At 41.9% G+C, this 12479-nt stretch overlaps 2 protein-coding genes across 3 annotated transcripts in view; one reads left to right on the forward strand and one right to left on the reverse strand.

Annotated features, from left to right (window-relative positions):
* LOC309631454 (uncharacterized protein) overlaps positions 1-2436 on the reverse strand; it is a 126721-nt gene extending 124285 nt beyond the window's left edge. The window contains exon 1 of the mRNA XM_082397930.1: positions 2205-2436. The gene's annotated coding sequence lies outside the window, so the exon portion shown is untranslated. The remainder of the gene's footprint in view (positions 1-2204) is intronic.
* A 270-nt stretch (positions 2437-2706) lies between these two features.
* The window catches only part of ACTR3 (actin related protein 3), a 56221-nt gene continuing 46448 nt past the window's right edge, over positions 2707-12479 (forward strand). The window contains exon 1 of one of the 2 annotated variants that reach the window (XM_082397912.1): positions 2707-2972. In XM_082397912.1, coding sequence (XP_082254038.1) covers positions 2929-2972 — 44 coding nt within the window. In that variant the 5' untranslated portion in view covers positions 2707-2928. Of the gene's footprint in view, positions 2973-3183; positions 3444-12479 lie in introns of those variants that run through there. The other variant, XM_082397913.1, reaches the window with a different exon arrangement.

Genomic DNA, 12479 nt, shown 5'->3' on the forward strand with positions numbered 1-12479 from the left:
ATTTGAGTGTAATACACAAGTAAACATTAAACAGCCTCTCAACTCAAACGTTGAAAACTGACAGACTACAGGTCAGATACAGCCTTCAAAGAATTAGTTACCAACAGATAAAAATACAGATTTCTGACTTTTCTTGAAAAAAGGGAGGCTTTGGCAACACCAGGCCTACATTCCCACATAGCAACAGTTTTCTATTGTCTTCTGTGGGCTCTCCGCGTTGCCGTACCCCCCACATAGTCCTCTTCACTTATAATGTTGCCTGCCCGGGCTGTGGGAGCATTCTAGTTTCTGAACAGTGATGTACCTACTTCCACGACAACCCACCCAAGGCCAGCATTTGCACATCCATTCTGAGGATCTACCACTATGGGTTTCCCTGAGCGTGAGAACTTCCCCGAGTTCAAGTTCCTAACCTCTATCCTTGGGACCCCTTAGGTAAGATCCCTTTAGTCCTGACTTACCACCTGTGATGCTGGAAACAACCATTTGCTCTACTGCAAAACCAAGCCACATCTCCCTCCTCTGTCAGAGCCAATCTTTAGGCATCTGCTCTCCCAAATGACCTTAAATACCTGATGGTGGAAAAGGCAGCAATGAATCCCCATAGAGCATCTTCTACATGTAGGGAAAAACAAAACAATGCATCTGAACGAAGAATCACTTCTGTCTGCCTTCTTGGAAGACAATCTCGGAGGAAAGCCTCCCCTGAGGATTATCTGTTTGTTTATTTTCTATGAGTAGCTGGGGATGTGCTGGGCACCAGGTGATGGTAATGATGATGACGCCCCTTAGTAAGTCTCCTTTGCACGTACCCAATCCCATCTGGATGCCACTCCTCACACGTTTCTATCCCTGAATGCCAGCATCATGTATGATATATGGTCATTCACTTCACTCTTTACTCTGTGGGATCCACTCCCTACAAAGCAGCCAGAACTTTTCCTTGCTTTAAGTCTCTTTGATGGCTTCCAAATAGCTTTCAGGCTAAATTTTACGACACTTAGAGAAGTCTACAAATCCTTGCATCATTTGATTCTTCCTTCTCTCTCAGGTTTCATCTCCCATTCTGTGTTCCCTGGCTCACTTCACTTGGATCACTTGCGTCTTCTTTCAATTTGTGGAAGAAGCCGAGCTCTTTCTCACCTCAGGGCCTTGACTCCTGCTGTTCCCACTTCCTGAAGGGCTCCCCTTCTTCCTCGCCCTCTCCTCTATTTCCTACTATCCTCCAGCCCTCAGCTTTTAAATGCCACTTTGTCCGAGAAGCACCCCCTACCTTCTACCTCCCTCCGATTCTCCCACTCCTCCTCCCCATTTCTCAGAGCCCCCTGCTTTCTGACTTCTATAGCTCTTAACACAATTTGTATGTTTCCCCACTAAACTGTAAACTCTACAGCACAGAGACCTGATCTATTTTATGCCTACGGAGTATTTAGGGTCAGCAGAGTCCCTGCCATAATAGAGTGGGTGAGCAATCCTTATCTGCCAAATGAATGAAAAACCTATACCCCATCCCCCGGGCTGATCTAAACCTTCTGGAGTAATTAGACATCCTTTCTGAGGAAAAATATTTCTATTTCAGTCACATATAAGCACATCCACATGGTTTATCAGAAGGTAAGCCTGGTGGAGAAAAAAGCTATTCACTTTATAGTTTTCCCAGGTTGGGAGGCGGGCGGGTCCCAGACCATCACCTGGGAACTCGGTAGAAATGCACATTACCAGGGCCCCCTCCACACCAAATCATCAAGAGAATTCACGGCCCAGCATTCTGTGCTTTAACAAGCCTTCCACGTAATTCTCATGCACATTTTGAGAACTCTGAAAACCACTGTTCCAGTCTTTCCAGTTTTTAGCTTTTTTTTTTTTTTTAATTAAAATCTTTGGTCCTTAATCTTTGGTTTCATCCTGCAAAAGTAGAACAATAGAATCTTAAACTACTCCAGAGGGAAATCTTTGTCATCGCCCAAAGCCGTCAAAGATGTATTTGTGTAGAGTATGTTACGTAGACCATATTCTCGGGAGGTCTGCCTTCCTCGTGGGCACAGGCCTGCCCTCCGGAGGGCCTGCAATCTAAACCGTGTTGTAACGCTTGCAACACGCGAGGCTGTAACAAACGCACAAGTGTAACTGAAAAAAAAAAAGAACGCACAAAGGCAGAGGAGCCACGGCGCAAGCCTTTGTTCAACCCTCCACCGACTGCTCACCCTCGGTCTGATATCGCTCTTTTCCACGCGCAAAAGCAGCCACTCAAGTTAGCAAAAAAGGATGTGTGCCGCTGACAACGTTTTCCATTAGGCCGTTTTCCCCGGGGCACCGGAGAAGATATTCGCGGCTGCGATAGGCGGTCCCAACCCTCCCTCAACCAAGCACAGAAGTAACTGAAACTATCAGCCCCTTCCAGCTTCAGAAGGAGACTTGGAGGCTCGGGCCGACTTCCCCGCCCCTACCTGGACGAACACCCGAAGTGGACTTCCTCACCGTCGGGACCGGAGCGGCGGCCGGAGGCGCACCTCACTGCGCATGCTCTCTCGCCCCGCCCGCCCGGAGCCGGAACGGGGAGCGCTCGCGGCCTGGGCCTGGCCTGGCCGGGGCGTCGGCACCGGCAGCCATCTTGGCTTCCCGGGGAAAGGCGGCGCGAGGGGAAGAAGTTGTAGGGTGGGGGCAGGAGCGAGGAGGAGGGGAGAGAGAGGGGGAGGAGGCCGCGGCGGGGCAGGGCGGGGACTGCCTGCCCGCCCGGGTTGCGGAAGTGGTAGCCGCTGACCGAGTCTGCTGCTCTCTTGCTACTGCTTTGGCTTCCCGGCTCCCCCGCGGACGGAGAGGGCGGCCTGGCCGTGGATGGTCAGATAGCCTCTACCTCTCGCCGCCCATCCCTGGCCCCAACCGGCACGGAGCAGACGGCGGCAGCGGCAGCAGCAGGCGAGGAGGAAGATGGCGGGACGGCTGCCGGCCTGTGTGGTGGACTGTGGCACGGGGTAAGGGGGCTGATGGGCGGGGGTGGGGAAACTGAGGCGGAGGGAGGAAAATGGCGGGGCCGGCAGGAGGCCGGGAGATGAACGATGCGGCGAGTTGCCGCTGCCGGCGGTGTCCACCCCGGCTCCGCCGGCTGGCGAGGGGTGGGGCCCGGAGCCAGGGCCTCCCTCTTCCCTCGCGTTTCACCTTCTGGGAGCCGGGCGGGTGCGCGGGGCCGAGAAGCCCCCGGGGAGCGGCCTCCTCCACCCGACCCCTCCCAGCCCTTCCCCCACCGCGGTGGGCAGCGCCGCCCGCGGAGCTGCGGGGACGGTCGCCTCCCCGGGGCCCGCGGTCGCGTTGGGGTGGTCGCGGAGCCCGGCGCGCCCGGCCCTCCTTTCCCCCCGTGCCGCCTCCTGCCCGTGGGTTTGGGGACCGCGGGGCATCGAGCGCGGAGACTGGCCTGGCAGAGGAGCGAGGAAGGAGAAGCGCTCTTGGTAGGTTTTGCAAGACTGCTGTGACAACACTCTGCCCGGGGTGTGGGTGGGGAAAGGGAAGAGTCGGACTCGGAAAATGGGAACCTAGAGCGGGGCTTTCATTTGACCACCCGCCTCCTCTTGCTTTTCGGACCCCGGTCTTTTCCATCTCCCACGACGTTCTTACCGGTCAACCAAGTCACAGTTTAATTTGAGAGAAAGATGTCATGTGTTACTTCTCCTGCCTCGAAAAAGTCCCCCAGTGAGCAAGCGCGCTGCAACTTCCTTAGTTTTGTCAAAGCCGCTTCCTGCTTTCAGTCTTTTATACCCTTATAAGGTAGTTTTTCGTTTCCAACCTGAGCACATCTTATTAGAATTTTCAAAATTAAACAGTTTTCACATAGGCTGAGTTACTGGTGCTGGGTGTCAGTTTATGGGAACCTAAAAAATGTATTTGTATTCCACGGAGAGGGAGGAAGGGAAGCACCCAGGAGGGTTAATTTAAGTTGTATACGTTCATTCTGTGACGGTATCTTAAGGCGCGAGGAAGGTGATAGAGTTGTAAAGGGATGTGCTTGCTTTGCAAGGAGTTGTTTATCATAGATCTGTAGTGTAGTTTACTCAAATACAGGATGGCGTGAAAGTGGTCGTTCCTTTTGTGTTCATAGGCATTTTAGAGAGTTACAGCACACTTTATACTTACGTAGAAAATATTGCCTGTATTTTAATGTAGAGTGACTGCTTTACGTTGCAGTATCGGAAGTGTTTTCTTTTGTCCGTGTGTATACCTTGCTGATATATTATTACTTCTCTCATTTCCCAAATACTCCACATTTTTTGTTTGGGGGGTTGTTGTGAGAAGTGGACTGCCAGCCTTTTTCCCCCCTTTTTTACTATTCAGCAAACTATTGTTACTTAAAGGATGGTCTGCTTCTCACTCTGTTTGCTCTCTGTTAACATTTCTCTGTAATCTTCATGCTCATACCTTTATGCAAGTGTGGCAGTTTCTAAAATCCCAGCCGTGCATAGGGAAACAACCGATTTATTAATATGTTAATATAATAGTAATATAGGAAACACCGGCCTCGTTTAGCCTTGAAACTTCCATGTAGTTTTTCGGTGGACAGCTAATTAAAGTTTTTTTTTCTTAATCCAATTTCATTTCCCTGAACCAGTATTTTTTTTTTTTTCCCTCCCTTCTTAGTCCAGCTGGTGAGTAGTTTTATGTGTAGGGTGAGTTTTAAAATTACATTTGGCAGCCTAACAAAGAATTTTCAAGTATGTTTTGTTAAAGTGAAAAATATTGCTACATAATTAATATTCTATGCTTTAGTAATCATTGCCTTGTCAGTAAAATTAGTGTAGATAATTGTTGCTCTAATAAATAACATGGTAACATCTTAAGTAGGGTGTTAACTCTTTCTCACTTCATTTTTTTCCCTTTCACAATAGTTTTGGTTATTTTTGAATTAATGTGCTGGGTATTTCATTGAGGTTAACTATCCTTAAGTGACCTCTTTCTGATAGGGCAGCCTTGAATTTACGACACAGACTGAGTGAGCAGGAGGCCTGGGGGACAGGGGTTCAGGCTATGCTTAGGATATTTTTGTTTTAATATAGCAGTTATTCTTACATTATTACATTAGGTTAATCTCACCGGGAGAGGTTGTTAGCTGGACACATGATTTAAATGGAACTGATTAGGATACTTCTCATTTCCTTTTACCATCTGTCAGTCTCTGAAATTCCACCTTTAGAGATCCATTTATTTTGGTTTTCAAAAGGCATTTTGGTGTTTCCTGTTGCCTATTATGCAAATCCTGGAAAGTTACACCTTCAACTTTATTAGCACTTAGAGGAGATAGCTCATTGAAATTGGGCCTGTGATAAGCATCTCTAAATAAGGCCTTAATAGAGAGTTTCATGTTCCAGAATACTGAAAGTTCCCAGATGCAAATTGTGCACCTACAATTTGTGTGTTCCTTTGTGCTTTAGAGAATGCATTCGTCAATCACAGTTACCCACTTAATATAAGTGAAAAATTATAACTGGAATCAAGTTGCTCATTCCATTTCATTATATAAGTTAGGCAAACTGTGACTGAAAAAAGTGGCCATCTATGAAATTTGGTGGTCTTAGGTAAGAAAAGCTGTAAGAGTTTCGATACGTGAAGCTTAATCCCTAAATTTAAAATTAGAGATCCTCCAGGAGAGATCTTTTATTTCAACATAAAATAAGGAATCACCGGCCCAGATCATAAAAGAGATAACTCCTTTTGAAAAGAATTTAGAAAAAAATACTCCTTTCATATTGATACCATGTCTACATACTTTTTTGGTGGGCGATCTGTATTGGAATAGTAATGTAGAATAAAATTTGTGGACAGAGATTCTTATTGATAGAGCTGGTTGCTTAAGAACTAAGGTACAGACTCAAACGGGCTACCATTGGTGAGGAAAACTTTTTTTTTTAAAGCATTTTTTAAAACGTTGTAGTACTTGTAAAGTTAAGATTATCCTAAATTATCTTTTGCATGTTTTCTCTCAGAATTCTTCAACATTCAAGCCATATAAAGGAACTCCTTATGTACTTTTATTATGTTGTAGCTTGTTTACAAAGCTTTGCATTGTGAGATTTCTCTTCCCTTTTATATCTTTCCTTTTTTTTTCCTAATAAATACTGCACTGGTAAATTATTTTCATTGATTATAATAGTTATTATAGCCTTATTGTAGAGCTCTTGGATATATTCAGATCTAGAATGAGTTAAGGAATTTCTCTGAGTTAAACTTCTTAGCAATCTTAAAATGTAAGGATAAATATTTTGTTGGAGTCAGTGGATGAGGAGCTTATATTATTCATCCTGTCGTCACATTCTAGCTGTTAGTACAGGTAGGATGATCTTGTTTGAGAGCAGTGGGGAAGAGCTGAGTGGGTGGGAGAAAATATAAGTGGGAAGTTCACGTTTCTTACATGAATTTTGTACATAATATGTAATAATACTATTTCTCCAGTTGTCTGCAAGGGCAGAAACATTCACAGTATCTAGTTGTTACCAAAAACATTCATTAAAACTCTTATTCCGTCATGGGTCTTGTTTTTTTTGCATGCTGTTTGCAGTAAGTATAGCACACTTGCTCCTGTTGAGAAGTTAGATTCTTACTTAGTCTTGCCTAAAATATCTTTCTCCTTTCCTTTCCTGCCAATCTCTTCCTGCCTGCCAATTTTGTGTTGGAATATTGACTTTGGATTGGGTGCATATTGAATCTAATGAACTTTTCAGCCTCATTGTAAAAGAGTTTGGAAATTTTACTTTTAAGCACAGAAGGGAAAGATCCACTAGTGGAGGACCTGCTGGTCAGGCTTTTTATTTAACTTATTTAATCTTGTGACAGCTATTTTTACCTCATATTACAAGTGAGAAAATAGGATCAGAGAATTTAAATTACTCTTTTAATGTCATGTAGGTGGGTTGTGAGAGTTGCTATTTGTATTTAAGGTTTTTTTTCTTTTTTTGTATTTAAGCCCTGTGTTCTTTCTGTTACACCATGGGCACTTCTTTTCAGACCTATGCACATTGCTTTATTTGTATTAGTGAGGTTAACTCTTTATTCTTTTTTTTTTAAAATTTTATTTATTTTTGGCTGCGTTGGGTCTTTGTTGCTGCACGTGGGCTTTCTCTAGTTGTGGTGAGCGGGGGCTGCTCTTTGTTGCGGTGCGCGGGCTTCTCATTGCGGTGGCTTCTCTTGTTGCGGAGCACGGGCTCTAGGTGCGCGGGCTTAAGTAGTTGTGGCACGTGGGCTTCAGTAGTTGTGGTTTGCGGACTCTAGAGCACAGGTTCACTAGTTGTGGTGCACGGGCTTAGTTGCTCCGCGGCATGTGGGATCCTCCCGGACCAGAGCTCGAACCCGTGTCCTCTGCATTGGCAGGTGAATTCTTTTTTTTTTAATTTATTTTATTTACTTATTATTTTTGGCTGCTTTGGGTCTTCGTTGCTGCGCGTGGGCCCTCCCTAGCTGCGGCGAGCTGGGGGCCGCTTCTCGCTGCGGTGCAAGGGCCTCTCATTGTGGCGGCCTCTCCCCTTGTGGAGCACGGGCTCCAGAGTGCAGGCTCAGCAGCTGTGGCACGCAGGCTCAGCAGTTGTGGCTCGCGGGCTCCAGAGTGCAGGCTCAGCAGCTGTGGCGCACTGGCCCAGCTGCCCTGCAGCATGTGGGATCCTCCCGGACCAGGGCTCGAACCCGCGTCCCCCGCATTGGCAGGCGGACTCCCAACCACTGCGCCACCAGGGAAGCTGTGCCAGGCAGATTCTTAAGCACTGCGTCACCAGGGAGGTCCTTCTTAGATGATTTTTAAGCAGTCCTCTCAGCACCTGTTATGCAGGAATTCTGAAATAGGGTGTTGGCAGTGGGAATGGAGCAGAAGAGATAAATTTGGGAAAGATTGCTTCTTTTGTTTGTACCTTTCTTCTGGCAATTATATTGCTTTGTATGGTTTATTTAGGGTTAGCAAGGGCTTTGTAGTCAGAGCTGTTTTTGAGTTCAAGCTCTACCATTTACTAGCTGTGTGACCTTGTACACTGCAAACTCTACAGGTCTTAATTTTGTAATTTGGAGATCATAGTATCTATCTTACGGGGTTTTTGTTTTTTGTTTTTTTGAGATAATGCATGAAGATGGTTCAGCACAGTGCTTGGTACATAGTAAGAGCTCAGTACAATGTAATTATTACTGTTATCAGTTAGCTCCCTTTTTTATTGAATTGAAAAGTCCTTAAGGAAAGGAACACATTGTCTTATGCTTATTTTCTTATTTCCTGTGGGCTTTGTCTACCACAGTTCTTTGCTCAGTCAAAATGTTTTTGCTGATTTGAGAGATAGAGGTATAGCTAGGACTTGGCAGTTGTTTCTAGTGTATCGTAAATAGGAATCAATGAAGATTTCCTATTCTGAGTTTGAGTGGGACAATAAGGAGTTGGTTTTAAGAAGCTGAGTAAGATTGGAATTTGGATTAATGATCCATAATTGGAAATGTTCTAGGGGAAGTTAAAAATAGAGGAGCTTCAGAAGTGAAGGTGGGGGTTTGACAATAATCATTATAATTTTTAAATTGAAGCTAATAAAATGACAATTTAAAGAGAGAACAAAAAGACTGAATATTAATCTTCCTTAAAAAATCTTGGTTATGTGATCTGGCTTCTTGAGCATCACAAACAGAAGAATGAGTGAGCACTGTGGCTTGAAGTGGTGAGTGATTTCATCCCACTCTTTAGGAGGCACAGTCCTTAGGAGAGTTTAGCTCAAGGTAGGGCTCAGTTTCCCTCCACAGTGTTCCTCCTTGTCCAGAACGCGCCCCCTCCTCCAACATGTGGAAACGGCTAACCGCCTGGATGAGGAGCGGAAGTCTGGGATGGTTGAAGTGTACCTGTAGGCAGTACGTTTTCTGAAACAGAATTCCCCTGTAAGAAAAGCATTTGAGTGCCCACCTGTAATTCTTTTGGAACTTGTAGCCTCTTTTATGACACTGTGGATCTGTGATAGCCACTAGCATAAAGAGGTAAGAGCAAAATAATAATGCTACATTAACATGCTTTATAGCTTACCAAGCACTTATAAATTCATGAATTATTAAGTAATGGTGCAACATAAGGTGATGTTATTGGATAAATATTTTAAATTTGGTTCTTCAAAATAGGATACTGATTAATACTGTTTTTTGTGTTGCTTGTTTTATATCTTTATGTGGGCCTTTATATCGTAAAATGTATAAAAGGTACCTGCATAACTGATTAATACCAGAGCAGAAAGACAACTAGTATCTTAATTTTTCCAAAGGACTACTTTGTGGAATTTTAATAATTTTCTTTCAAAAATTTTTTCAAAACCTTTCCAAACTGTTCATTTAAACACAAGTCATTCTTACATACTCCTTGCAACCAGGAAAGGAACAGCCTTGAATTTGTGTGGTCACATATATTCTTCTTCCCTGCTACTCCTCCTCTCCTCCCTACCCCTAACCCATACCTCAAAGACTATTTTCTTCATCTGTTCTGATGCTTAGCATTCCATCTTTAAACATTCTCCTTTATGGCTTCTTGCCCTTTGTGAAAATGCCATACTCTTGCGAAGGATGTCTTTAACACTTTTTCAGTTACAGGGTTTAGTGTGAATGAGGGGTTGCTACAAGGAGGGTAAAAGTCTTAAAAAGGGGAACTAGGATGCAAAATACCTTACAGTTTAGGGTTGGGTTGGAAACTGTAAAAATATAAACTATGTTTTTAGTATTGGTCGATGATAAAACCCAAGTGTTTGCTTAAAGTTCTAGAGTTTAGTATAATTAAAATACAGTGCGCTTTTCTTCTGCTTATAAGCATTTAAAAAATTCGGTTACTTTGAGGCTATTAAAAATAGCGTTTAATGTGTATTTGTGACACACTTCAGTGAATTAAGAGAAGTGCCTAATTACTCACACAGAATTAATGGAGCTGAAAAAGAATTTGAGAAATAATTTAATCCACTCTTTATTTACAGATTAAACAGAGGTCCAGGGTTGAGAAATGTCTTTCAGGAGTGTTTTTTACGTGTCAGTTGACAGCATTCTTGAATTCTTTTAAGTTTTCTTAGGAGTTCATGTTTATGAGTTATAGTAATTGAAATTTCTTCTTAATAGTCGAAGTAACATGTATGTTTTTTGTAGTTAAAGTAGTCTTGTTTGAGATGTGGTGCAACACATGCATCAGAATTCTTTAGTGTTTCTGTTGTAATAAAAATGCGCAGTGTAAGGCACAGATGAAAACCTGTGATTTTATGTTCCCCAACATAACGTTCGAGACCGTTTTCATAAAATTGATGATCTTTTCACAGAAATGTGCTTCTTTATTGTTTTAGGCATTTAAATCTTAGATACATTTATTTTAGGTTTTGGATTTCAGTTATTTAAAGACTTATTACGTGGAATGTATACAAATCAGCCATTTCAAGGCCTTTTAAGAGTTTAACAGTTTCAGAAACCCTGCAAAGTGGGTATGTACTGTTCTATAATTACCATTTTAAAGATGAGGAAAGTGAGGTATGGTGAGCTTAAATAACTTGCTTATGTAAATAGTTAAGTAGTAGATATAGAAATTGAGCCTTGAGGCAGTCTGACTCCCAGGCCCACTACTATACTACCCCAACTTGGGATATTATTCAGTAAGGGTGGTTAAATTGTTAAACCCAGGTTTTGAAGAGTGTTCAAATTTTAAGCTACATATTTAGAAAAATAAATTTCTTTTAGAACTGTTAATTTTTAACAAATATGAACTATATAGGGAGGTCTTTGTAACCAATTCTTTGATTTTATTAACTTGAAACACATGTAAGTTAAATGACATAGAATTATTTATTTAGTCCTTTGAATATTATAAAGACATGTATTGTGTCTAGCGTGGTAAAACTGACAATAGCTGGTTAATTCAGGACAGCTCAATTAAGGAAATGATGTTTAATTACATATAACTTTAAAATGAAGGTGTACATATTCGTTAAGCTGCAATTTGAAAATAAATAATCGATGCATTAAAAGTCATTCCTCACTAATGATTGCATAAAACATAGAGATGAAACAGTTGAACCTAAGAATAAAAATAACTTAAGAATATAGGACTATAAAAAATAATTTTTATGTTAGACTCAGAGGACTTAGTACATATTTGACATTTGACTCTGCAAATAATGAATATATAGATTAAAGGAAACACATGGTTATTAGAAAGCAGATTTTTCTTTTTCTAAACGAGAATGAACAAAATTGTTATTTCTGGAGTATATGATGAATTTGGATACATTTTATTGAAAAAGCACAGGTAAGAGCTTGTATGTTTCCTGTTTGAAGGTATTTCTTTTAAAACTTTGTTTCATAATGGTCAAAAAAGGTAGAGGTAACAGCAAAAGAAAGAGACTTGGGGGGAGCTTTTTTTCCTACCTTTTCTTGATGAATTTGTTATTTGTATAAAAGACTAGTTGAGAATTTTATTGCTTCCATAATGCCTTTCAAAGGGATGTGCCTTGCTTGTTTAAGTTGCCTTACTGTCAGGAAAGTTATTTTAGAAACAAAACTTTGATTTTTTTAATAAAATGAAACAGGATTTAAAATTGAGAGCAAACTCTTGAGAAGTAGAAATGAGAGATGTAACTTGTGGTTATATCAGTGAGAAATTAGCTACAAACAACAAAATAACTTTAGCTAACATAAGCAAAAAAAGGGATTATTGAAGGGATATGATGTAGATCACAAAATTGATGAGAAGGCTGAAGAACCAGGTCCAGAAAAGCAGAGAAAAAGGAAGGTCAGGTATCAAGAGTCTGCTACCAGTCATGCTGCAGGAGGTCTGCAGAATGCTGCAGCTAGACACTAGCAATACCAAGTCTAAACCATTTCTTCATCTTTTGGTTATTCAGTCAAGATTGAAAGTTCTGACCTAGGCTCAGATGGGCTAGACATAGATCATGTGATATATAGAAGCTGACAGGAGTGGGATGGGCCAGCGTCAGTTCCCTCCTTCTGTTAAGTGATGTGGGGTTTTGCCTCCTGTGGGTCCCTCAGGATAGGAATGGTGATTCAATTCTGGCAGAAAAAATGAGTGTTCACTGTAGGGGAAAAGATGGGTATGGAGAAGTCAGTTGCCCATTTTTCTTTATGTTGCCTTAAATTCCTTATTATTTCATTTTGATAACTGCATTATCCATTACTGACTAGCAATTTGAATTAAAATTTTTTCCAAAAAATTCAGCCTGAACGTGTTGAAAGAGCAGTTTTTTTTTTTTTAAGAATAATGGATGATGGTGTGAATAGTGTGGGATTTTTCATTAGAACAGAGGTATAATAGTCTAGCAATTTGGCATTATGGAGTATTTTGGAAAACAGGACCTATTTGATAATGACAGGCTATTTCTTTAAATTTTTTTTTTTTTTTGAAATTGTAAACCAGGATTATAATTTAAAGAATTTGAGCTACACTTTTTTTTTCCCCAAGAGGCAATGGGATGTGTATGTATATATGTGTGTGTATGTGTGTGTATACA

The sequence above is a fragment of the Balaenoptera borealis genome, assembly GCF_965194805.1.
Source record: "Balaenoptera borealis genome assembly, chromosome: 6".
Taxonomy (NCBI): domain Eukaryota; kingdom Metazoa; phylum Chordata; class Mammalia; order Artiodactyla; family Balaenopteridae; genus Balaenoptera; species Balaenoptera borealis.